General features: G+C 34.6%; 1 protein-coding gene across 7 annotated transcripts in view; it reads right to left on the bottom strand.

The window, feature by feature from the left end:
• DACH1 (dachshund family transcription factor 1) overlaps positions 1-27379 on the bottom strand; it is a 369319-nt gene that overhangs the window by 102921 nt on the left and 239019 nt on the right. For 3 of the 7 annotated variants that reach the window (XM_015275195.4, XM_015275212.4, XM_015275219.4), the window contains exons 4-7: positions 22257-22412; positions 21571-21743; positions 8300-8435; positions 6088-6225 (exon numbers count right to left, since the gene is read on the bottom strand). In XM_015275195.4, the coding sequence (XP_015130681.1) occupies positions 6088-6225; positions 8300-8435; positions 21571-21743; positions 22257-22412 (603 nt within the window). The remainder of the gene's footprint in view (positions 1-6087; positions 6226-8299; positions 8436-21570; positions 21744-22256; positions 22413-27379) is intronic. The other 4 variants (XM_040697618.2, NM_001199446.2, XM_015275204.4 and 1 more) reach the window with 3 other exon arrangements.

Genomic DNA, 27379 nt, shown 5'->3' with positions numbered 1-27379 from the left:
AAGAAGGAGGCATCACAATGAAGTCAAATTAAAAAAAAAAAAAAAAAAAGGATAAGATAAAATGTCAATTTACATAAAAATTTACCCATACTGTTTGCAATGGTACACTATGTCTAGGCTGCAATTGTCAGTTCAGGCTTTTCAAAAGTGATTTTTTTCTTACTTAGCATTTGAGAAGTTTAAGAAAAAAATAAAGAAAACCAACTTCAGGGCAGGTTATCAGCACTTTGTTTCTGTAAGTGGAAGACATTCTTAAAACTTTTCTCTAAGTTCTCTTTTCTGTAGCAGTAACCTAAGTATGAAGTGGCACAACTTAAGCCTAGGAGACAAATTATTTCTTCCATTAAAGCCAGGGCATTCAATCCTGTACATTTTTAGGAAGAATATATATATCATTCTATATCCCCTTCAAATTCAGAAAACAATGGTATGTTTCTTAGGGTCTTTAGAATTCATTTCTAGAGCACCTAGATACAACACGTATTTTTTTCTTCTTTTGAAAATGCATTGTTTTGAATAATGTTTTATATTTTCAGCATGAGTTTTCTGTGCAAGAAAAAATACAAGTGGCCAGCTTCTTTACTAGTAAGTAATATAGGAAAAAAAAAACTTGCAATTTCATTTTTCCATTAACTCTAATAGTTCTTAAATTACTTGAAACATCCTTTGGCCTCTTGGGCTGAATGAAGAGGCACACCAACAGCCACTGTCCAAAGATTATTTCAGTGATACTGGCTATCATTTAGTGTACCTCTATGTTATCTATGAGGTTACAAGTTTGACTATATGCATTGTGTAGGGCCTTAGAAATACTGAAAGCTCAAATCAAGACTGATTTCACAACGTGCTAGATGATGAAAATAAATAGATTGAACTCAGTATTGTAAAGAATTGCAAACTAATATATTAAGACAAAATAACATGTAAAAAGTAGAGTGAGAGTAGAGAACTGAAACATGTCAATTATATTTGCAGATAGATACCCATCAAGGTCTCTTAATTACCTTCTAGTTCCATTAAAATGCAATATTCTGTAAATACAAGATGTATAACAATATTTTAGAAAAAAAATCACAATGAAATATTGTATGCATATCTCTCCATATAAATGCATACAAAAATGAAAATGAACATATAAATACATTTACACAATAAGTAACTGGGCAGTAGATCTGTGAATGAAAATTCCCATTTAGATCAACTGCCAACAACATCTAGAAAAGAAGTTTTTTCAGAGAAATAGCTAAAATCATAACAATGAGCAGAAACATAATTTAGGCAAATTTCTGGAGCATTTTTCTGCAGATTTTGCTTGAGGACAGGTCAGGCAGAAGAAAATCCTTGATGATGTTACAATTTCCTCTGAGTCTTTCATATTTCTAAAAATACAGCCATATTCGTTTCTGTATTTATCAAGGTGAATACATATATATACGTGATGTATACTCTCTCTCTCTATATATATATATAAGAATTTACTACCAAAAATACAGAATGAATATCAATATATATGGGATGATAAACTTATCATTAGTTCCTTTTTGATGCTTGACAGCTGACAGTAAAATACCATTCTAATTATAACTTTCAAATAATTAAATTATTTTCTGTTTCACACTAAAGATAGCATGGAATTTGAGCACTTTGTTTTATAAGATAGTAGCCAGTGATCTAAGATGGTTCATGTTGCTAAGGAGGGACATAAAATAAAACCAGAAACAAACACTGAGACTTTTTAATGTGTGGATTTAATAAAGTTACACCTTGATTGCTGCTATTATAGTAGTCAAGATGAGGTTGCTATTGATTATCTGAAAATTACTTAAGAAATTTCCCTTTATATCAAAGGTTAAAAGCTTTTCTGAAATAAAGAATTTAGCTTCTTTTATGAACGTGGTGAATATTTTATATTTTGTTATAGAAAACAGCATGCACATTTCCAACAAGAGAGTGTCCTTCCCATAACACCTCAAATAACATATTCAATTTAAAATGTAAGCATGACATTCAGGCTTCATTTGCTGTTGGTGTCAATCTAAAAAAATATAAATTGATGCAGACAGAAAATTCTAATCTGATGCCCTAGGGCCAGATTCAATAAAAGGCTTAGGCATCTAAATTTGGTGTTAAATCAAGTAACTTTTAGGTGTTTGTCCCCCAGAATGGTATCCTGGGCTGAAGTGAGGATGCAGCTTACATTCCTACATATTGCATAGGGTAGGAATTGTTGGACAATTATCTGTTGGAGGGGGGGGGTTAAGCAGTCATCGCCACCAATATCCCATAACAGCATCCAAGCCAGGTACTTCAAAGTGGTATCTATTAAAGTTAACAAGTGAAACTGTAGTCTGCCTAAGCCAGTATGAAATATAATGCAGCTATCTGAACACAGCAAAGAGAGAAACTCTGAAATGGACCAAGCTATATATTCCACCTTTCAGATGCACTAACACCAGGGTTTAAGGTTGGAAGACAAAAGGGATGATGTTAAAATATACTTCCTCTTTTACACAACGCACAGTGATTAGAGATTTGTCCAGGGTATGTGTCACAACTTCAATTCTCTTTTCTGTCCACAAGGAATAACGATCTGTGCTTCCAACCTTAAGGAGGTCAGGGATGAAAAGTTAACTTCCAAGCCACTGATTATTTTGAACTATTTTTTTTGAAAGACTTCATATCAGTGAACAAGAAAAAGATCTGATTTAAGTCATCCTAAGCTTAGGTTTGCTGCTAGTTTCTTCTTTCTATTCTTTTTTGAGATTTCACATACAAAATTACTAAACAGGTTAATAAAATTTCAGCCCCTAGAAAGCTATGACCCTGAGATATGACCTGAGCAGGAGTCTGCACTTTCACTTTTAGTACTAGTAACAAAAACCTACCTAAGAACTAAGTAATACAATATATCTCAGCAGAAATTTAGGGACTATCCAGTGCAAACTATTATGTTCATAGATGCTTTACTATACCTGAAAAGATTCAGTCTCTTAATTTTAAGGCAACAAATTGAATGGATCCTTATGCTTCATAAGTCCTTTTTAGCTCTAATTATTTTATAAGCTATAATAAATCATAGGTTACAAAATTAGACACTTGGCTTTGATGATGGCTGTCAAGTACTTGAACTAACATTGTGTACATTCTACAGCCTGCTTACAGTGAATTTCAAAAATCTGTTGTCCTTTAATAAGGAAAAAATAATACTGGAAATCTACAGTACTTGACCATTATAGATATACAGGTAGTAACATCTTGAATTCCATATGAATGGTAAGGCAGAAGTGCTCTGCAGCATCTCCTGCAGGTCCGCCATAGTTCAGACTGAGAATCTGGATGAAACACAACACAACTCAACAAATCTAACTTTTCTTCTCATGGAACTCAGAAAGTAAGTGAAACTTCATATGTTTATGCTGAGTTTTGTCTCACCACGAAGCTAAGAAATGGTCAAGTTGTGCGTTTGAAATCAGTAGCTGGAAGATATTCCCAACACCCACCATTTACACACAGTCTTTGAAAACAGAAGCTATTCCTAATTTTCTGCAATGAATATTGACATACTGGCTGTGAACCAGACCCAAAGAACCTAATTTGACTCTTGGTGGGATAGTGAAAAACTGTCTGTAATGGAAGCTGAGGTCACTCAGCGCTGGGCACACCAGAATCTGAGAACATACTTTGAAGTCTAAAAACAAATTAAAAAGAAAGAAAACTTCAAGAATGATTTACTAGTAACTAAAACTACTCCAGTGAAAACAAACTAATTCTTGCCATTGGGAATAAATCTGGCTGAATTCTAAATAGAAATACATAAAATCTTTAAAAACTGTATAGCACTTTCTTCTTTACACTACTTGTAGATCTGGTGAGAAAGAATTAGCCTATCTGTCTTACGCTAAAACATTTAAAATCTGGTATGTTGATCAGCTGTCTCTGTTAATATTTTTTTTCCCTCCTTTTTAACTTCTCTGTTGGCAGTAAATGGTCTTTCCTTAAGCTCTGAACATTTCAGATATTTTGACTATTTTCATTTTCTTTTAATGGAAGAACATACAAGAAAAGACAGTGCTCTTCTACCAAGCAGGATTTCCCAGGCTCTCACAGGCTCAATTAAAAACCATTTTGTAGATGCAGGTGATAGATTTGTGCCAACAAATGTTTAGAAGAAAATGAAATAATGTTTAAATGCTCATGATACTTATTCAGAATATCTGTTTTCCTCTGATTTTTTTCCTTTTGATCCAGGTTACGAGGGTGACGTCTTCAACTTTAACCTATGTTAGTATTTTTTAACATGACTGCATTCTAACTGATTTGCAGTGGTAAGCAACAGTTTGGAAATCGGATTGCAAGCTCACAGTGACAGAAGTAGATAATTACTATCTCCACAGATATCTATAAGCTAAATCACTTGTTTTAATACAGATTAGATCAGTATTAAAGTTACAGGATTGGTACGAGAGACATGATAAATGTAGTCATGACAGAAAACAAATATTAATTTACCCCATAAGTCTAGATAGCCCGTAAATACTTACTATTAATTTGATAGCCTGGAACAGAAAGGAAAAACAAAACAAAACAATAAAAAACAAACAAACAAACAAACAAACAAAAAACACCACCACCAAAAAAAAACAAAAAACAAACCAACAACTAGAAATTAGAAGATTTGTCCTAAACAAGGAAAGAAGAAACAACCTGTTTTCTCAGCATTCTCAGCAGTTTTGCTGAGAACAGATCTTGCAAAAAATGTGAACTGGATTTTTGGAATATTACTGCTTTGTTTATACCAAGTCTTTTTTTAAAAAAATGAATGACGTAAAAAACAGTAGCAATTCTCATATATACTTCTTTTTTGCCAGATTTACCAGTCTGATTATACTTAAGTGAGTAACTTCGACGGCTGAAAAAAATCATTTATGGAAATGCAAAACAAACCTATTTGATTACATCATATTTCACAGCAGGGATACAATTTGTAGGGGCTGAGTGAGGGCATAGTGTAAGCTAAAACAGGTTGTGTGTTCAATGAACCAAACTAAATGGTTTATATAAAAGAAATGTTTCCATTAATTTTGGGGAGTAATCCTATTAAATATGCCACCTGTCCAGAATATAAGTGTCCAGATATTAATTTTTTTTCATATTTCACTGTTCCAGCACAAAGCAGAGAAAGTATCACCTTATAGCTGATAAAACGCAAAATACAACACAAACTGTTGTATTTTGAAATCTTTGTCACTGAAGAGAATTCCTCTAGCTGTTTCAATATGTGGCTGTTATACTTTCTATTTTCTCTCTCATTGTTCTCAATTAAGTGTTTGGTTTGTTTTTTTCTAATAAGCCCCAAAATACCTTTTCAACTGATTTTTCTTATTTCTCACATCCCCTACAACAAAATGTTTCTTGTCCATTAATATTTTTTAAAATTTTTATCTATTTAGTAAACATAATGCATGAAATATACCTTTTAAAATTCAACCACTCCTCCAAAATCTCCTGTAACAGCCCTGTACAGGAACATAACTTAGAATACCAATAGAGATTAAATGGTGTCATAATCAGTATAAGTGCATGTGGACTATTCACCTAGATCAAACACTTTGGTCATATACTCAATTAAATTTAAATCCCATTATATAATGTGTACCAGCCTCATTTTATGCAATTCCCTAATTTAATGACTTGGTATTAGCCTTTTTTCTTTTTGCATACATGGACTAATTTTCACGGTGCTCAGTTCCTTTGGGAAGTAGGTCATTAAAGTCAACTGGATGGAGACAGAAACTTAATACCTAAACAGTATTGTACAAGGGCCAGAGACACAACAGTACTATAAAACTGTTTTTCACTCATCCCTCTTTGTAATATCTGCGAAATTCCCACCTCATATAAAAATTGTTCATTAATGTCAAGGACCACAAAATAGAAGAATCCAGAAATCCAAAAATCATTTTGTTGTAACTAAATTTCCGAAACATCAACAATAAGCGCAGTATAACATAAATCAAAATTATTACTTAGCTACTGAAAAAAAAAAAAAATTACAGTGAAATAGTAAAGTCCTAATATTCATATTACCTTTCTCAATGTGTATTCTTTTTGACTCATGTCCCATGTCATGACCAGCCAGATCACCTTCTTTAGGCCCAGGAAGGACATTAGGTGACAAACCCATCAGCATTTGGTTCATAGATAGCCCATTCTGATGGACAGCTGCTAGACAAAAGCACGCACAAAAATAAAATCAATTATTACATTAAGAATATTTATTTCTAATTATTTTATCTACTCTTCCTCTTAATTATACAAAAAATCTAGTAATCATAAGGTTGCTTAATTAACACAATCAGAATGTAGATAGTGAGCCAGTTTCTTCCTGTTACACCTTTCAAAAATCAGTTCATTTTGGAAAAAGAATTCAGTATTTCTGGACTCAGTTGGATATTTTCTTGTTTATTTAACAAGAACTGAAATCCCAATCTAAACAATCTGGAAAAGAACAGAAGGTTCTGAGGGAGACATTTATTGCATGGTGTATAGTTGGCTGTACAAAAGTTATTTTACGCATTATCTAAATTAAGCATTGTGGTCTTCCAGGTAAGAAATTACCATTTTTCAGAAATGTATTGAGCAACATCAGATTTGCAAATCAGATACCTAGAAATCTACAAAAGCTGCTCCAAGAGTCTCACAAACCCAGAAACTCCCAAAGGGTATACTATATCCCTAAATTACCCCTAAAAATTGCATTTGCAATGGGCTTAGTCCATTTTCAATACAGCCGTTTTTCAGAGGTAACTCATATTTCTGTAGTAGTCATCTTATTCTTGCTGGTACCACAAAAGCAGATGTATTTAAGAATCAACTGTGACGACAACAAATCAGATAGGAGAGAAAAAGATTGTTTCTTTCAGTAAGTTACTGAAGTGATCCAGCATTTGAGGAACTTTGTTATGATCATCACTGGGAGAAACAACAGGCAGAGCTTCCATTCTTGTCTGCTGGTAGGTAAACAGATAAAACTAAAGGAGAAAGCCGTTTCTTAAAAAAAAAAAAAAAAAAAAAAAAACACTAATTCCTTAGCAAAAACAATAGCAATGTTTCTGTTTACTTTTTTTTTTTAATTTATAAAGGCATTTATTAGTTGTAATAAATATATAAGTTAAAAGAAAAATATTTTTTTTTAGTGTTTTACTTACAAATTCATAAAATAATAGGGAAACAGATCACAGTGTATGGGATACTAGTCTAATCTACACTCTCAATTATCCACGTGATAAGAAAACAGAATTCTCAGCTTGTCCTGGTCAGGCCTCATTTATTTTTTTGGTAACTCATTTTTCATCACATAGTAATGACAGATCTTTCATCTGAAAGTCAGTGAAGAACTAGCTTCCTGAATCTGCAGAGTTTGAATGGAAACAGTCTAGAAAACTCATGTTTGCATCTAATCAATATGCCTATGTACCTCATAGCTATTTCATAGCCTTCATTTTATATGCTAAATCCTCCAGTTCTAGCTGCTGCAAAATTCCACTGTGGAAAGATGCCTTAAAAGCATAAAAATCTACAGTTGAGCAATAATAAAGGAAATGGATAAGTTCAGTATAAAATTAATATCCTAAAATAATAGGCATTTTAAACCTCAGATTCTAACCTGGAATAATATAAAGCCCAGTGTTTCTGTCACATAATTTACATCCCCTACACAGGGCCTTGATAAAAATGGTAATGCTCTGTGACATTATGGTTTAATTTCGCTCCACCCCACATGAACTATTTGGTAATAACACTCTTTGTATCAATTCTAACCATTACAAGTTTTTACATTTTAAGAACTTATAAAGTACATATATTTTTAAATTATATACACTTATTCTTTTTTTTTCTCAAATAATTCTGTGATGTAAAATGCTGCTTATGAAGCCAGATTCAATTCAGAAATGAAACTAGAGTAGCCAAATTAAATAAAACTTTAAATAAAAGAGGCTTACAACTGTATGTTCAGTTCTAAAAACTAATCTAGCAGATTGGTTCTTGGCTGTAATTCATATCTTGCATCTTTATGTTTAATATTACATGATGTCAGTTTATATCAGTACCTGGTAATGTAGCATCAGGTATTACAATACTGCAAACTGGGGAACATGACGTTGGGAAATAGTTATTGCAGCTGAACTTCTGAACATGATACCTGTGAGATCTATTTAAGATGAGGGCATTTTGATTAGAAAAACCAGCTGCACCTAATCAAATTTAAAGTGGTAACAAGGAGAATAATGTGACCTACGGATTCTGTCTGAAGAGCTCTCAGTCCGTGCAGGAGAGCTGGACACACTGCTGCTTCGATGAGAGGATGGGTGGCTGCCAGGTCTTCGGCCCTCTTCAAGAGAAGGAGCAGGAGAAGGGCTGTCTGGAACACGTTCCTATACCCCATGAAAAATAAGTTTTAAAAAAAAGGCATGTTAAAACTCGGTTTCCAAGGATCATTTCCCTAAACTGTATACCCCTCCTAAATCAAAACCTATTTTTCTCTTCCACTGAGGTGTCCAGGATTTGCAGAGAATTCTCAAAGGAAACTTTATAGTTTTAGGACTCTAAACCGCGTGTTAGTATGCAATGTGAGAGCTGCTCACCCTGTCAGGATTTTAAATTGCCTTCTGGACTACTTATAAGAATAAGGGTTTTGCTTTGCTTTTGGGTTTTATTTTAGTCACTTAAATCAGTGTGCTGCTGAATTGGAAATATACATTTTGTTTACTAGCCTACAGACATTAGCCTTATGGGATATGAAATGATGTACTTTACTAAATAAATAAAGACCAGACACTGCTGTTTTAACTCATGATTAATTTTATTCCCCAACCTAGCATCAAAGGAGTTTTTGAGAAAAGAGATTTTAAAGAACCACTATGGATCATAAAGAAAACTAGACAAGAGTCTGAATGTCTCCCAAACGATGGAACACAAACTGGGAAGGAACCACACTTATTCTAAGAGTGTTTTGCACCTTTGGCCTTATCAGTTCTTCAAAATGTGGGAACAACGCCCACCAGCATTCTTCTATCTAGAGGAAAGCATGTCATGATAGCTGGGAGGAGCTACAGTGCACTTCAATATGTCCTTTGATTTTGAACATCGCAGCATGAAGACTGTGATGGCTTGGACTGCACTTTTTGCTATGTGAAAGCTGTCAACATGCACCAGAGTGATTTATCCAATATTTACACAGAACTTTGAACAAAATAATGAACAATAGCACAGAACAGTCCTTTCCACAAAAATCTCTATCTTTCCCTGCAGTTTGCTAAAATAGGTGTGAGTTAGGTTGGTTTGGCCAAGTAATTGTGAAAACAATTTTTAAGTAGAAATTCTGACTTCTAATGACACAAATGCAGAAAAAGAGTATACATTCAACTCACTAAAATATTTCAGTAACAAAACAATGCACTTTGTATGTTTAATAACATGTATTAAAACTTCCAGTTACAAATGTCTTTAAAGTGTTTTTCTGAAAAGAGCATCATGCTCCTCACACTGTACATTGATTTTTCAACAGTAATTATTCTTCATGCACAGTAGTAAGATGAATATTAATTCTGTTGTATGCATTCCATGACACTTAGCAGCACAACTATTTACAGTAATCAATAGATTTGTTCCAGGTAAGCTTTATAATAATGTCTGTTAACTTTGCAAAGGGATTCAATGGGCCTATTAATGGAGTGGGATGAGACCTTTCAGAACAGTGCTTCAAAATGTTATGTAGTTAATAGTCTCGGGTTTTTAAGTCAAAAACATTGATGAGGATAGTTTAACTGCATCATAGCTCTAGGCTTATTTTGACTTTGATTCTGTTTATATATCCATGAACTGGGTATTCAAGAGGAGGATTATAACACAGATGCCTTCCAAATGTAGAAGATTTATTTCTTTAGATTTAGGAGGATTTAAGTATGCACAGCATACAGATTTGGTATAAATTGGAACACAGTATATTTAATCATTAATTTAATATATAATTTCACTGTTTGGCTTACAATGCATTGTTCTTAGAAGGGTTTCATTAAAATGAAATCCAGTGAGCATGTAAGATTTGAATACAGAGCTGCAGCGTAAATTAATTTATTTAAACAGCTTAATTTGTTTATCCTATTTATTTATGTGTGCTTTTACAGCAGGCATTATGAGATGGAGAGAGCAAAAGGAATTTACAGGACAACAAAATATAATTATTGTGCAAACAAAACAGATAATGAGTTTTATTCACATATAATATGACATAGCAGACGAACTCTATAGAAAACTAAATACACTGGCTTTATCAATTCATTTGTAAAAGGCCCTTTAACTCCAAGAAAAAAATGGGATTAAACTATGCAGAATGTATTAATTGAATAACTTAACTCATTTTTATATCCTTGCTTCATAATTCCACAATCAATAACACGGTCTATACCAATTTTTCATCTTTATCAGAACTAGCTGCAAAAAGAAATGGAAATTTCTCTAATAAGATATTGAAATACTCTGTAGTTCTAAAAAGTCAGAGTGATAAACTAATGGTGTTGAAAATACCAATATAAGCATTCTTCCTTACTACAGATTTTGTGTATAAAATAAGGGTTCCATCTGTGGTAAAATATTAACTTTACATTTACAGCGGCTTCACTTTAAAGTGCCTCAAAAAAGGAAATGTGCAAAAATGTGTTCACTAAATAACTCAGATGATCAGAACTTTCTTATAACTTCTGCAAAATGTCAGTTTTGTATAAATAAGTCTGCATGAGACACCAAAGAAGCAAAAGAATTTACTATATTAGAATCCTGATAGTAGGATTATGCTACTTGACTCCCAGCAAACAATACCAATCAATCCATTAAAACAAAAACAAACAAACAAAAAAGCCCTGTATAATATTATTTCATATAGTTTGCTAAAATCTACATATAAGAAGACAGTCCAGTGTTCGGCTTGAAATAGACACATCTGCATTTTGATACTGAAATGCAGTTTTGACACGTTAAATAGATATGAAACTTCAGAGACACTTATACTTTGAATGAAGGGGTGTCTCAATCAAATTAGATACAGACAATGAAGTCAGTGTAGCCTCACTGAAAACCAAATATCATGGCTCAGTTCAGTTCAAGTGCACACGTGCAGACAAACACCAAACATCCTCAAACATCAAAGGATTCTGAGATGTCCAAGCCAGGCTCACATGATCTACAAAAGATCTGTCATCTTCTGGAGTGGCAGCAAAATGCCAAAAGCATTATGCTTGCACATATTGGCTGATGAGCCGAACAGCTTCCAAAACACAATTGACAATATTTACCAGAAAACAAGATATATAGAATTATTTATGACTTGCAAAACATAACCCCAATTAGCCACATTTTTTCCTCATGTTTTTTACTCCCTTATTTGTTTCTACATGTACTCATGAGAAAAAGTGGTGGTAAATTAGGACATATGTTGCAATTCAAGATACGCTGACCCAGCTTTTCTGAATAGACAAGGCTTTCAATTAGCCATCAGAACTGGAAGCCATACTAAGCAAACACGTAACAGACTCTTAAGGGACAAATCTGGAGAGTTCTTTAGTTCAATGCTCTTTACAACCTGATACAAATAATGAATTCTGTGTTTATGAGTTCTGTGATTTAAGAATCTGATGTTTAACACTTTCAAAAATTATCCTAGCATATACAAAGATTCGCTATAAGGACTGCAGTGTCCTTTCCAGTACTCTTATTCCACTGACACTACAAGTCACAAGCCCTCAATATTAGTCCACTTTATAATTAGCAGAATTGTTCTTGCAACACTGGGCTTTTTTTAACTTATAAAGAACAAAGATTTTAACAGAGATCTTAACAGTCATCTCTAGAATTAGAAACCACTCCAACTTTTTTTTAAAAAAAAACACATTACCCACAACTTAATACCATCTCAGTGTTTCTCCAAGTAAAATAAAGATGTCTTGCTGTACTTAACAACATTCCTCTACATTTTTTGAAAAGCTCTTTGTGTAGATGCATAGACCATACCATATGATCCCATACTACAAGATGCCAAGACCACACTATAAGTTCCTCTTAAGTAAACTCTTATTAAGATTTATCTGAATATACCAGTAATGGCATTCTGAAAGCCATACTTTCTTCCCAATATAATATATGTCCTTTTCTTCTATTCAGATTTTCATTTTTTGAAAAGTGCATCATTACCAGAAGTCTTTCTCAAAATCTACCATCAGAATTATAGTGATGGTGTTCAGCTGTTGGTGTCTGTAACACTACCCAAGATTATACATTTCAGGAAACCATGGGGTTAATCCATCTGCTCTTAAGAAGATAGAAAAGGAAGTGTATATTCAAGGATCTCATCCCCTCAGTCATTCCTCAAACATGCTTTTATTCTTTGCCATCCCCATTCCAGGATCATTCTGACAAAACTTGAATCTACAGACTTCTAATAACCAACCACTTTTGCATGCACAGACTTAATCTTCTGCATATTCCTCTCCTAAAGCTACCTAAAGGTATTTCCAGTCTCAGCTTTCTCCTGTGTTCTAGTTTGCCTCTCTGTACAACTCATCTCTTGAGCCTGATTCCTTTCATTTTAGGCATGGACTGCGTAGTAGACATGCAACTAAGAACATCTGAAGATGTACATCACTATTAAAACTATTGAGCTATCTTGATGCTCTTCAGTGATGAATAAACTCCTCTAAGGATGTTGCAGTGTCATACTTTTAAATAGTTTCAGTGACTTCCTACTGTGGGACAGATACATGACAAAAAATGTTTCATACATGGTTAATTTTCAACTTTTAAAAATATTAAAAAGAAACCAAGCAAACAAAAAAATAAACAGAACACCCTCTTTATTAGAAGAGATGATAACATTTTGAACTTTCTGTGAAGGCACCTGGCTTCCCGTCTTCTTTTCTGGTATGATTAAAATAACCCCCTTCAAAATGACCAAAGCAAAGACTTCTTATTCTTCAGCTACATATTGACCTATTTTGAACTCAAGTGAGAAGCATTCAAAGAATGGCTTTCTTGCGAAATGACATACTTATTTGACACTGTTTTAGTTAAAGAAACAAATTCTTTGGGTATTTTTTGTATTCCCTGAAAAGGGGATATTTTGCTCTTATAGTTTCATCTTTTCCTGAGCTTCAGACTACAAATCAGTGTTTATTACAAAAATTTGAAAATGAGATAGGATAATAAATATTTCCTAACTTCCACAGTCACTAATAAAATTGATGTTAACAAAATGAATGCTATAAATGTTTATTTTCCATTTCCTTACTTGAATAACATCATCAGCTTGTTAAAGATCTTGCTCATGTCCCAGTGATGCAAATTCTGTCTCTCATCTATTTCTTACCAACATACTTCTAATCTCAGTCAAAAATCATGACTTTAAATGTTTTCTGTTGTCATTAATTATATGAATTTTTAAAATACTGGATTTATTTCCTGAAAAGAACATAATTGGCACTAGCATTTTCCTTCTATTTTTGAGTATCTTGAACTTGTCTTTTGGACTAATTTAAGATAATCTGATTTCCATTTTGCTTTTTAATCCACAATTTTTCACTGATTTTACCTCATATCTGATTATTATTCCCATCATAATACTGATAAATGACAACATAAAATGTAGGAAGAAATTAATAGAAAAAAGGACTGTATGTTTACTATATGATTATAGGGAACATTAGCAGAACTTAACTGTTGAGGTAAAAACAGAAGACCCTCAAGAAATTGTTTAACGGTACCTCAACCAAATCTTTTGAAATCAAGCATAAAGTATACTGATCTAGTCAGGCACTAAGTTTCACAAGACTGGGAGATTATTGATAATTATTTATTTATTATGTGGATGTACCTTCTTCATCTTTCAGTGTATTTTTTCAACTGAATTTGCAAATTATATTTTTTCTTGGAAAATACATATTTTGGATTAAAAACTCATAGTATTCTTCTAAGGCATTCAGCACTCATGCAAACATAGTATAATGCAAAAAGCCTCTTCAAACTGAATTATGTATCCCTTTTACATAGGCAGTTTGGACAATATTTTCCTTCTTTTTTTTCCCTTTTTTTTTTTTTTTTTAAACATCTACTCTTATCTGTAAAGCAACCATTCAAATTTAGGAAGCAGCAGTAAGAATTCATTCCTCATATTCAATTCAAACTGTACACCCAGACAAAAACCAAGAATGAGATCCATCTGATTAAATGCAGTTGTCTACAGTACAAATATCTACTTCTGAGCTAGTCACCCTGGGCTCATTTTTTACTCATACATTTACACCTGCAAGGTACAATTCACCTCACTCTAAAGTAGCAATCTAAAACAGGTCCAATAAGTTGTGTCGTAGAAGACAGCAAAATGAATCCCATTCATTGTACCTCATGGCCATTTTGCATCACATTAATCTTCCACCACAAACACAGTTCCGTGTTACACACATGCAAATTGCCAAACAACAAAAAAAAATTACTACCTTCCCTATATCGTTGGCTATCTGTAGCTACCTATTCACATGAACATATGGATGTTTTTAGCTTCAAACTGAGTGCCAGAAATATATTTGTTTAACCAAGTAAAATAATCTTATTTTACTCCAAAAAAAGACATTATTCCCAGTCTGAACCTGCCAGAAATCATTCTGTAAGTTCAGAATAAAGCAAACTGTATTTAAAACTCAAATAAATAATTTTGATTAAACAGATAGGAATAATAATTAAAATGAGACGCTGTCCTCCAATATAAAGCTGATTAAGCCATAATAAATGAGTTCAGCTACACTTTGACCTAAGATTTTCTTATGCTAAATGAACAAAATGTGCATAGATGTGTTCATACACATATTTATATTAACTCAAAATAATAATAAAAAAGTGATCCTGACTAGTTTGGAGATCCTCTCTGTTATGCAGAAGTTCACAAGTACAATCTTAAGGTATCCTATTCTCTGCGGTCATGAAAACCACAAATGAAATAGTAGCATTTTATAATATACTCAAAACTTTTTAGTTATATTGTAGTTTTTAAATTTGTCCCAGTCAATACTAAAGCTGGATGTTTCAGGAGCTAATAAGAATTAAAATATTTATTCTAGAGCATTTACTATGTTTACATTACTACTACTGGTAGTAGTATTTACTTCTACTTTTTCTTTTTTTTTCTTTTTAATATGAAATCAAATTTCATAGAATCTTATCATAGAATGGGTTACATTTGAAGGAATCTTGAAAATCATCTAGTTCCAACCCCTTTGCCATGGGCAGTGTTGCCATCCACCAGATCAGACTGCCCAGAGCCCCACACAATCTGGCCTTGAGCACCTCCAGGAATGGGGCATGCATAGATTCTCAGGACAGACTGTGCCAGCACCTCACTGCCCTCTGAGTAAAAAATTTTTTCCTGATGTCTAACATAGATCTTCCCTCTTTCCACTCTTGTAGTTTAAAGCCATTCCTCCTTGTCCTATCACTATGAGGCCATATAAAGAGTTAACCTCCCTCCTGCTTGTAAGCTCCCCTCAAGTACTGGAGGGACACAACGAGGTCTCCTCAAAGTTGTGTCTTCTCTAGGCTGAATAAGCCCAACTCCCCCAACCTGTCTGCACATGAGATACATCAGCAACATCAACCCTTTGATCATCTTCATTGCCTGAAGAGATATTTTAAAACAAATCTGTCAGGTGCTATCTTAAATAACTCAATATAGTCAATGTCTGGTTTTGGATGAAAAGAAGATACAACCTCATAAACAAGTGCAAAGCAACCAGTGCTGTGATATACATTGAAAAAGCTATTTTCATTTATTTAGTATGCAGTGGAGAGCTGCTGTGTTGCTGGTCACTTTTTCAGCAGCAGCTACTTTTTCATTTCTCACTTCATTCTTCCATAAATTAGACAGCTAAAGTGCAACTTTTCATTCCGGCTGCTCTCTTTTAACTATTACAAAGTAGAATTATCTCAAGTTGCTATTAATATGAGGCATGACCATTATGTTTTCATATAGCTTTCCGCTGACTGAAAGAACTGATGCAGTGAAACTGCTAATAAGCGGAACCTTTGAAACCATGGGCAAGTTATGAAAGACACCTCATGTCTCAAGCATCCCCAGGTCACAGCTGTCACACTTACTGCTATTCACTGCTGTCAGAATCTGCTATCCCAGCTTCTTGTTGCCCTCCTCTTGTTCATCCAACTCATATATCTAAACATTCTATTCCTAAAAGACATCTAGCGTTTGCCTCATGTTTGAATGGTCACAATAGTCTTCCAAAATATAATTTTGAAGATTTTATCAGTGCTAACTGCCAAATCCAAAGTGTTGCTATCCAAGGCTTCACTTTTAATTTTGTCTTTGTCTCTCTTCTTCTGTACGTAGCAGAATGAAACATTTCGCTAAAACATAATCTTTGCTTTATTCCACCTCCTTATTATGAAGAAATGAATATAACCCAGTAATAGAAAGATATTTTAAGCTTTATGAATTTAAAGATAACAACACTAACTCTGAACTCAGTAAATTGGAAGGAAAGGCCTGCAAGTCATCTATTGTAGCATTGTTTGAATAGTGAGTTCTTCCATCCAGTGAACCAGCAGATTTATAAGCTAGAGACACAAAGATAAAGTTACTTTGGATTATTACTTTTCAGAGTAGAAATTTATCTTAGGTAACCAAACCTTCAGAGTTCAGACCTATATACATCTTATACTGTAGTTTCGAATCTACAAGGAATGCTCCAAAAATAGTTCCCTCTTATCTAATGACATTGGCCCAGGATGTCAGAGGCAGATGCTGGTGGTACAGCAGTAGAGGCTGAACTTTCTCACCAGTATTCCATTACATTTTGTTGCCATGTGACAGATGGCAGCAGAGGGACAGTATTCCAAAATGGCGCCTGACATGGAAGCACATATGGAGCAAAGAGCATCACTGAACTTCTCCACGCGGAAAAGATGGTACCCATTGACATTCATTGAACCTTGCTGAATGCTTATGGAGACCAAATAGTGGATGTGAGCACAGTGAGGTGGAGGGTGATACATTTCAGCAGTGGTGACAATGGCAGTGAGTCACTTCTGTTGGTGCAGATTTTACATGTGTAGTGTGTGGGTTCTTGTTCATCACTGGTGAAAAAGCACAGCTAATGGTGGTGACTGTGCTGAAAATATAAGTAGCTGAAAATTTGGTTTATCAAATGGTGTTATTATGTTCTTTGAATCTGTTGTAGTTTCCATGGAAAAAAATAAGAGGCATTACTTTCAGAGTGATCTGCATGTACTGACATTTCAGGTCATAATGATGAACTCTAATATGATTCACAGTCTTTTAAAATCAGCTTGTGGAAAAACTGTCACTGAGGAAAAATATTTAAGTAAAATAAGGGTTAAAAGATTGATCCAGAAGATAATGAAAACAAAAACAAGAAGTCTAAAAAATTAGCAGCAGAAGAAATGAAGATATGCCTCTAATAACAAACACTTTTATGAAAGAGAGCAAATTCACTATTTATCCATTCTTATAAAAATAAAGAAAAAACAGCTTTGTCCTTCTCACTTACAACTATTCGCTACAATATTTATTTTAGTTGCAGTATAAGTTATTATTCATTGCCAGCACAAGGTTCAGAAAGTATGTTGATCAGAGTTTGATTTTCATCTACTCACTCAGTGCATATAATTTAACAGGCACTAAGCTCATCGCCTCTGACTGTTCCTAGCGAGGGGTAGGTAAATTACCAATGACATTATATCCATGCTTATGGGAAGAAAATTCCCCAAATGGTGATCTCATGCTTTCATGTTGATCAGGTTTCTCTTTCAATCCTGTTCGGTATTGAAAAATAAGATCATAGTTACTTGGCTGTTGTCTGTTTCCACATGATCATATTCATCTCTCCTAGGCAAAAGCAGAGGACATAAATGTGGACATATGGTGTTTCACAAAGGTGCTGAAGAGTAGGAACGTGTATCAGATCTTAAGCACTCACAGAATTACTAAAATGATTATATGCAGGAAGATTTTACACTTAGACGTGAGTTCTGGATGGCAGATTATCACTCTTTTATTTACATATCTACATTTAGTATAAATGTACTGCAGACACATACGTTACAGGTTGCAACTGAAGAAGATATAGTGATGCTTTGATATTGACTTCATCAGGTTTTATGTAAATATCTGAAAATAGTGAAATTAGATGTACAAACTTTGAAAAATATGTATTTCATTCCTGAGTGAGCATACACTTCAAAAATAGAACAAATGCTAATTTGGCCATTTAAGAACACTTTGTTGTAAATCCACAACTTTGTAACTTATGGTCATGTATAAATCAGGTGGGAACATGAAACCTGGTTTGCTAAATAACGCACAAGATGTTATGCCAGGAGCTGCAAAAAAGTTGGCTTCTATGGTGAAGGTTTTACTAGCATAAATAAAAGATGGTTGAATTTTCAAAATTACATGAGCAGATAAAGAAGAGATAAATAGCATCAATTATTAATACAAACATATGCCTAAATAAGCAATGTTTTTGGAAAAAAAAGATGATTTTCCAGTTACAAAACGCTGCTAAAATGTTTCAAAATCAAAATTGCTAGTTACTTTCAAAATCTTCACGTAGATTAGAAACTATCTTTTTTACTAGATGAGCTACAACAATGAGCTATGAAGACTTTAAGAACTCTGGGATAAGGAAAAAAAATCTGATACAGTGCTGTTTGTGGTTAAAATAATACACGTAATTACATGCTGATAGTCTCTCTTTCAGAGTCCAACACTGTTGAACCTATTAAACAACTCTAGACCTGATGAACCAGGAGTAGGTCTCAGTTAAGTCCCTTCAGCTTTCAGAGATACTGCCATAATGGGGTCAAATCTGAGAACGCAGCAGGCCCAGTTCCCATGATGCTTCCCAAAAAGTAAATCTTTTTTATATAACCCAGGAGCTACATTGTACTACAAATGCACATGCTTGACAAAATTTTTAAGCAGAAAGTTACAAATATTAGTGAAAAATCAAATTTTGATCTCTTACATAGGAAATAAAATACTAGCAGATGATGAAAAAAATGGAAATATTAGTAAGTACTGAAAACAAACTTTTGTTTTCCTAGTAATTCATACCTTTCAAATGTTGTTCTGCATGTGCTCCATCCCAATCTTCATTTTTTAGATACCTCTCTAATACCAGTGGTCACTGTTCCCATTAAGAAAATAAATTTAGAATGAAATATAGCACCACTTATGTTCCACAGAACAACTTTAGTATTGTGTAACTCTTCACAGAATCACAGAATTGTAAGGGCTGGAAGGGACCTCTAGAGATCATCTAGTCCAAGCTCCCTACAGGCTCCCTAGACAAGGTTGCATAGGTAGGTGTCCAGTCAGGTCTTGAACATCTCCAGAGAAGCAGTCTCCACAACTTTTCTGGGAAGCCTGTTCCAGTGCTCTGTCACCCTTACTGTGAAGAAGTTCTTATGCACATTAGTGTGGTTTGTGGCTGTTTCCCCTTGTCCTACTGCCCCATACCACTGAAAAGAGACCAGCCTCATCCCTTTGCCTCCCGCACCTTAGATATTTGTAGGCATCGATCAGATCCCCTCTCAGTCTTTTCTCAAAGCTGAACAGACCCAGGTGGCCAGCCTTTCCTCAAAAGAGAGGTGCTCCAGGCCCTTTATAATCTTTGTGGCCCTCCACTGGACTCTTTCCAGGAGATCCCTGTCTTTTGTACCAGGGAGCCCAGAACTGGATACAGTACTCCAGGAGAGGCCTGACCAGGGCAGAGTAGAGGGGATCACCTCCCCTGATCTGCTGACCTCACCCTTTTTAATGCACCCCAGCATGCCACTGGCCTTCTTGACCACCTGGGCAAAGTGATGGCTTATAGCCAACCTGTTGTCCATCAGGTCCCTCTCTGCAGAGCTCCTCTCCATCAGGCCATCCCTCAGCCTGTACTGGTGCATGTAGTTACTCCTCTCTAGGTGCAAGACTCTACACTTGCTTTTGTTAAACCTCATCTGGTTCCTCTCTGCCCAGCTCTCCAGTCTGTTCAGGTTTCACTTAACGGCAGCACAACCTTCAGGTGTGTCAGTCATTCCTCCCAGCTTTGTATCATCAGCAAACTTGTACTTACTAAAGGTGGCTCAAGTGAAAACAGAAGAACAAGGGTACAGAAACCACCATACAATCAAACAGTGAATTTTCAGCAGAGCATACAAACATCCACGTTAAGAGTAAGACGGATATGAGGGACAGAATTGACATAGCGCCTCAACAAACACTTCTAAAAGCAATGTCTGAACACTCTGTATCGTCAAAGATAGGACAGTGGTGCCACTGCAGGCCTCCAATGAAGATCTTACATTTGAAAGTGCAGATACCTGAATTAGGTCATTGAACCATATTTTTTAGGCTAATAACAACACTTTTGACTGAATGGTTCATTTTGAATCTGAGCTTGTTCAGTTACTCAGAAAGAGAAGAGGAACACAAGCATGTTGAATGTCTCAATGAGCTGACTTTTTTTCACTCTCCTAAATCACCTGGAACTTCAAAAGTTTTGTAATTCCTAATTTGAAGGTCTAAAGATTTTACATTTACTCAATTCTTGTCAAAGGAACTGCAGTAAAGGACAGATTTCATAGCCATAAAGTATCAAGTAACCTTGCTGCAATGTCTTCTTCTAACATATGGAAGTTTGTACACAAAAGTTTGTGTACATTTTAAAACTCATTTATTACAAATAAGAAGGATAAACATACACAATGTCGATATCTGAAAAAAATGTGGAATCACATCATAAATATGTAGTGGTAAGGGAGAAATGCTTGTATAATGAATACAGACCATCCTCAGACAGAATGAGAAAAAAAAAAAAAAAAAAAAAAAACTCTGCTAAATAGCTCCACAACCAAATTAATCTGGGCTGGAGGCTGCTGCTCTTGGAGGCAATAAAACTTAACATGGGTAGGAAGTTTCAGACTGAAATTTCTCTACAGTACTGCTACTGCTCTGGTCTGGAGATTATTGGGTCTGTTCTGCACAATTTTCTTGCATTCTGTTACAGCATTTGGCAATTTAGAGGCAAAGTATCAAGCCTTTCAGCCTACCTCAGATGCTTGGAGTATCTGTTGAAATGCTTAGAACTACAAGTTGAAAGAATAGACAGACAGTCTTGATCTGTTCCATTTTAACAGTGAAGGATCTTTTAACTTGCCATGTTGAGGAACATGCTACTAGATTACAGACTGTTAAACACAAGAAATCAGAAAGTAGTGTATTCTGTATGAAAGCTGCCTCAAGCTGAGCACTGCTTTAATACTGATTTTGAGAGGGGAGAACCAAGAAGGTAAAACTGGATGCCAGCAGCCTACTTCTCAGAGCTACAAAAACTGTTTTTCTTGTACATACTGAGTTCATGACTTACCTAAAAACTTCTAACACCTACCCATCTTTGTAAAAGATGTGAATGTGCAACATTTTTACTTCTGTATTAATATCATTACCTTAATAACAGATGTCTCAACTCTGGATGGAGGACTCTGCACTTGTGCTGCTGCTGCCATGTTGGCAATGGTACTAAGGTGATTCATCTGGCTCATTGCCATTGTGACAGACGCTGGAGGTAGGCTCACAGGAATTAATGGGTGGGGCATCATCATAAATGGAAGCTCCAATCCTGGAGGGAAAAAAAAGAAGAGAAGGAAATAGGATTATTCATTTTTGCATTTTTAATTTTTTTCTCCTGATGGACAAGAGTAATGGATGGTTAATATTTCAGGACAAAGCAGCAATGTGTCAGTTCTTCTCTGGGTTATACATGTGTAAATCACAAGCAACAACGGAGGGTTTTTAGACACAAGGAGAGGCTATTATACCTCTTAGTTTGTTCATATCAATGTAATGTTGTACAGTATCATTGATAAACAATAGCAGTTTATTAGGTTTTCTAATATATTCTGAGAGGTGCCTTAGTAATGCATTACTATGCCACTTACACACAGGTTATCAATTAAAGTATCGCATACATATCTGTTCTTTCTCATCTCCACTTCTCCTGGTGGTTACTTTGAAGGAAGTATTCTAACATTCCCCACATCTTTGATTTTTGATAGCCTATTTATGTAAACACAAAATAAAGACAAGAATTGGAAAACTGCTGATATTAGTGCTGAAAGATGTCAACCCGTACCATTTGGCAGAAGGTGGTTCTGTTGAAGAGGGTTGAGAGGATGGCTAACTGGAACATTATGTTGTCCAGGCAAGTTGGGGTGGTTAATAGAGGCCTGTGATCCTTGGGTTGGGGGAGACTGAAGTTTTTCTTTATCCCAAGAACCATCACTGCTGCCTGTGAGGAATGAATATATATTATTTGGATGAAGGAAGACCCCAAGTTTTAGATGTTTCAATATTAAAGGAAGGCCAGTAATTTAACTTTTCTTGCAAGGAATAATTTTTATTTTATTTTTTGAATATGTGGGATGGGGAAGGACTTTTTTGAGGTTTTGTTGTTAGTTTGTTTTTCCACATACTAAAGAAGATGTAAGGATAAATTTCCATCCAGAGCACAAACCTAAATGGATTAGAGTTGTGCTCCTTCATATTAAGTTTGTGTTTGTTGTATTTTTACATATACTTTTGCCATTGATAGCAAATGAAAAAAAAAACTATTTGTGGAATTTGTGTTTTGTGTTCATTATGTCTAAAATAAAGAATTTTGCCTATTATGTCAATACAATTTCAAACTACATTAATATTTCTTCTTGTATTCATGAATGAACAAACACTGTAGAAGTTAACTAAAAAATTCATTTACTGAATATGCCTGGTGTACATTTTTTGTGTTGAGTATTCAATTTTTGTTTCATATGATTAATTAAAATATATGAAATTATTTAACAATTCCTGAAGTCTTTTGCTAGAGGAACGGAATGTGGAAAAAACAGCGTTGAGATGAGTTCATGTATTTGTGAAATATTCTTTTTCATTATTGCAGATTCCCTGATAAAAAATACCCACAGGATTAAATGGAAGAATACAATTAAAGGACAATAAAAATTCACTTTAAAATATTAGTTTTTAGATTTGCTCTGAAAACATTAGTTGTGCGTACAAAGGTGTAATGTAGAAATTGAGCATGTCTACACATCCAAAGTAATCCATATATTCATTATATGAGTTTGTAGGTTTATCATATACAATCAATAAGCAATGTTTGAATATATTAATATCCCTACTTGCATGCATTCTCAGCAGCATTAATACACATCAAGAATATATGATCTATCCCCTTTTCCTATGGCCTGCAGTGTCATTTTCCTTACGGAAACTTGCTACTACTTTCATGAGAACTGATAAGTCTTGATAAGTGAAAACCAATTTAGTCTAAATTTAGCATTAGGGTTTACAGTGAAGTGCGTATTTCTGAATGTTTTTCTGTATACATCTTACTACCCAATAAACAGGGCCTGAGAAAGAACACAACTAATACCACCTCCTCCTCACTTTGGTAGAAAAGGGATTAGCACATTAGTCTTGACATTTTTTTTTACATCATTTTTATGGGATGACAAAAGCACAGAAGTTGGTAGAATTCCAATTTAATTTCTCTACATCTATTAAAAACCTGATTGTAAAAGCTGTACAACACAGTTTATAATGAAAAAACACTCCATTATTGCTGTGATTTTCTTTCCCTTGTTACTTCATGAAGATAGTTAAGGCTCAATATAAATCCTAACTCATTAGCTCAATACTGTCTCGATCCCAGTGTAAATTGTTCAGAAGTAGGTAATGAAAATTCAGTCCAAACTCTCCTAAAATCAAACAAAGCAATTTCATGAAACAATGAAAAGAATCAATTATATTAGATATTTTTATTATTTTACAAAAAATTGTCACCACCTTTATGCAGTCTACGTAGATACTGTGGTTAATCTGACTGGAATCTCATCACCTTTGATAAGTGAACATATTTTCTCATATTCTGAGAACCATCAAATACATACATCAGTAAAAAGTCAGACCATAGAAATAAGAGTTAAACATAAAAAGTGAGTTCATCTCAATTAATTTAAGACTAAACGTAGGTGTTGATACCAGTATGTATTTAACAGAAGAAGACAGATACCTCCAGAGGGCCATTTGATAAAGTGTTTTTATGATGCTTAGGGCTTCATTACAAAACAATCACCAAAAATCTGGCTAAATAATGTCAAATATTGGGCACAAAGAAGTCCATTCTAAATTTCTGCACCCGTTAAGAAAAAGTTCAGGAACTTTCTTTCTAATAGATGTTGCATCAGAGTACATTCTGCTTGTCCATGCCACTCCATTCAGGTTCATTGCTGTCTTGCCAGCAACAAGCCAGCGTAAGACCTGTGTGTTGGTTGGTTAGTTTAACGCAAGTGGGACTACCATGTGATTCAGATGTAATCAGTACTGCCTGGTGATCAGGTAATGCCTACATGCACATGAAATGGAGAGGGAAAGACCACAGGAGACAAATGGAATGAATGCCCCGTGGGCTTGCCTACATCTCTGCAGTAAACGCAGAGAAAGCTTTTACAGATGGATTAGACTTATATAGCTTAAGTAAGATGAATCTAGGCCAAAATGTTTTGCTTTTGTAGCTACAAACTCTCCAATCATCATCCTCTGAAAACCCTTCTTTGGACATTTATTTCTGTTCTTAAAAATAAATGGAAAAGTATGCGCAGTTGGTAAAATATGTTTCACACCTGGGGCAAAATTCATGAATTTACACTTAAAGTTTTTGCATTCTTAACCAGAACAACATTTTACAAATCCTTCAAACATTTTTCCTCTTATCTCTCCCATCTAAAGATGCTGACATACATATTTGCCATATATATATATAGAATATATATATAGAATACATTATATGTATATGTTATATATATAGAATACGTTACTTGTATATATTATATATATATACAACACATTAGTGAACATATGAATATTTGTTAATATGATAGGCACAGAAGACTTCTGCATTTCAATGTCATAGAGCTGGTGAATTCCCAGTGATATCAAGATTATCTGCAGTACAATTAATTTCATATTATACACTGATGTTCAGTATGGAGATGGTGTCAATTCCACTGTACACTTTCCTAATGTGGTCACTGAATGTTGCATGGCTAGTCAAAGGTTGCCAGTTATGCACTGATTATGTGGCTCAGAAATCAGAGCTTTTTAAAATAAGTACTCCTTTCTGCGTCCAAACTAAACTGTCTGTTGTTTCAGAATGATATCAAAGCCAATAATAAACTGGGATAGAGAATACAAGCTTAAGATAGCAAAGCATCGAGTCTAGTGTCTAGTCAATGACAGATTGCTTAATACTTGTAGTTTGGTGTTGTCTGTCAAGATTTGTTTACAGTGAGTCATAGACAAAATCCAGACCATAATATTCGGAACCACTTTCAAACTGCATGCTGTTGCACTCCTGAACACTTTTAAGTGGACAGACAGAAAAAAAAGTAGTCCTGGTCATTTGCTGTGTTTTTCTTACATTAGTTAATCATAACAATTTTCCTCCCAGAGGAAACAGTAATTTTCATTAATGTCAAAACGAAATAAGTTTAATTCCATGGACACTACTCACTGTCTGCACAACTAAGTGCTAAGTGCTAGCTACACTTTCTGTCACTTTTTATGTTTTATTTAGTCTTAATGCATACAGTGGTAACAAAGAGTATCAAAAATCTGTTTCCTTCTTCCTCTTCACTTGTTGCCCTGCTGGAGGCATATGTTTTTCCAGTTTTCATCAGTAGTTGTCAAGTCTTTGTAATAGGATTAAAAGTCTGGGCACCTGATGTCCCTGGGTGCTGCAGTTCACCCTCATAAAAGCTGTTTGCTTTAAATTGAGAGAAAATCATTTTTTAGTGGCATAATTAATTAAATTATGCAAAATGTTCCAGATTCAGCACAACACTTTTTGAAGCAGCAATTGGAAGCTCTACATTGCATTCAAACTTACATTGCATTTCAATTGATGCTGCACAAGGCTGACCAGAGTAGCATTTTCAAGTCTTTCCGGCACAAGGGACTCAATTTGGAAATGTAGATGCTTAATGTTAAGTGTTTCACATGCTAAAGTGCACTCAAAAATTTGAAATTAAAGTTCCAAATGTTAGTACACATTTAAAAACTGAGCTCAAAATGTCTCATAATGAACAGTCTGATGGAACAAAAACGACAATACATTTTCATAATTTAAAAGACTACAGAATTCAGTGTTTTTCCCAGTAACTAATATTTCAGCACGTATTTTCCATAATGTCAACTACTTTCTCCCATAATCAGCAGTTATGCAACAAACCATTATTTGTACACTAAACTGGGTCTGTAAGAGCCTGATGCCTGGATTATTTGTATTCATTAGTAGCACAATTAGGTAGCTAAGGATGGTAATAATAAACAAAAATAATTCTGAACTGGAAAGTAATGCAGCCAAGTAAAAGAAAATGAAGCAGAAAACTAGGCTGTACACTATCAGCCTTGCAAACAAACTCTGATTTAAGCACACTAGATTCATTTTTAGAAACTCATATCATATTTCTTTATTCCTTTTCCTTTCTCATTCTGTTTCATTTAGCATTCAATTTGTCTAAACTCATGTTCCCACAAAGTAAGCTAAGTATTTTAGTTCCCTTTATAGCAAACAGGGGTACTAGAACAGGCTTTAGAGAACTGTTGAGCTCACTTCATCAGAGGTAGGTACCTTTGGTCAGCTGAATCTGAATCTGAATTTTGTGGCTCTAGTGACTGCAGTGACCCTCCTCTCAGACTCAACTCAATTCCCCAAACACACACCACGTGAGACAGCTAAAATGATTTTAGACATTCTCACAGGGTTGGTGAGTACAACGCAGTGCCTGCAAGTCATCTGGAGATGGAAGTAAGGCAGCATACTCCTGGATATCTACGATAGTAGAAACATACCTATGTCTAAGCAACTGAGTCAAACTCGTCTTGATGACAGATGAATTTCAAAGTTAAAACTAGGTTATCTTCCAGGCCCTCGAGTCTTCTCCTTCTTTCATTAGAAAACTTGCTTATTTTATGGCACCTTGGAGAGGACTCTGTGCTCATCTTTAGGCAACTGAATTCTGGCTTTGGCTCAGGAACTGTTTCAGGTAATATTATTACATACACAGGCAGTATCATGGGGCAAAAAGACAAAGGAGTCCGAATTTCTACTACCAACTCAAACCTATTTATCTGTTTGTTCATTTATTTTTGGTATTACTGATCTTCTTTCAGTCCCCTTAATCTTTCAAACAAGCC

Source organism: Gallus gallus, chromosome 1 (assembly GCF_016699485.2).
Source record: "Gallus gallus isolate bGalGal1 chromosome 1, bGalGal1.mat.broiler.GRCg7b, whole genome shotgun sequence".
In the NCBI taxonomy this organism is placed as follows: domain Eukaryota; kingdom Metazoa; phylum Chordata; class Aves; order Galliformes; family Phasianidae; genus Gallus; species Gallus gallus.
Note: the sequence above shows the minus strand (reverse complement) of the source record. Positions and strands in the feature narration are given on the sequence as shown.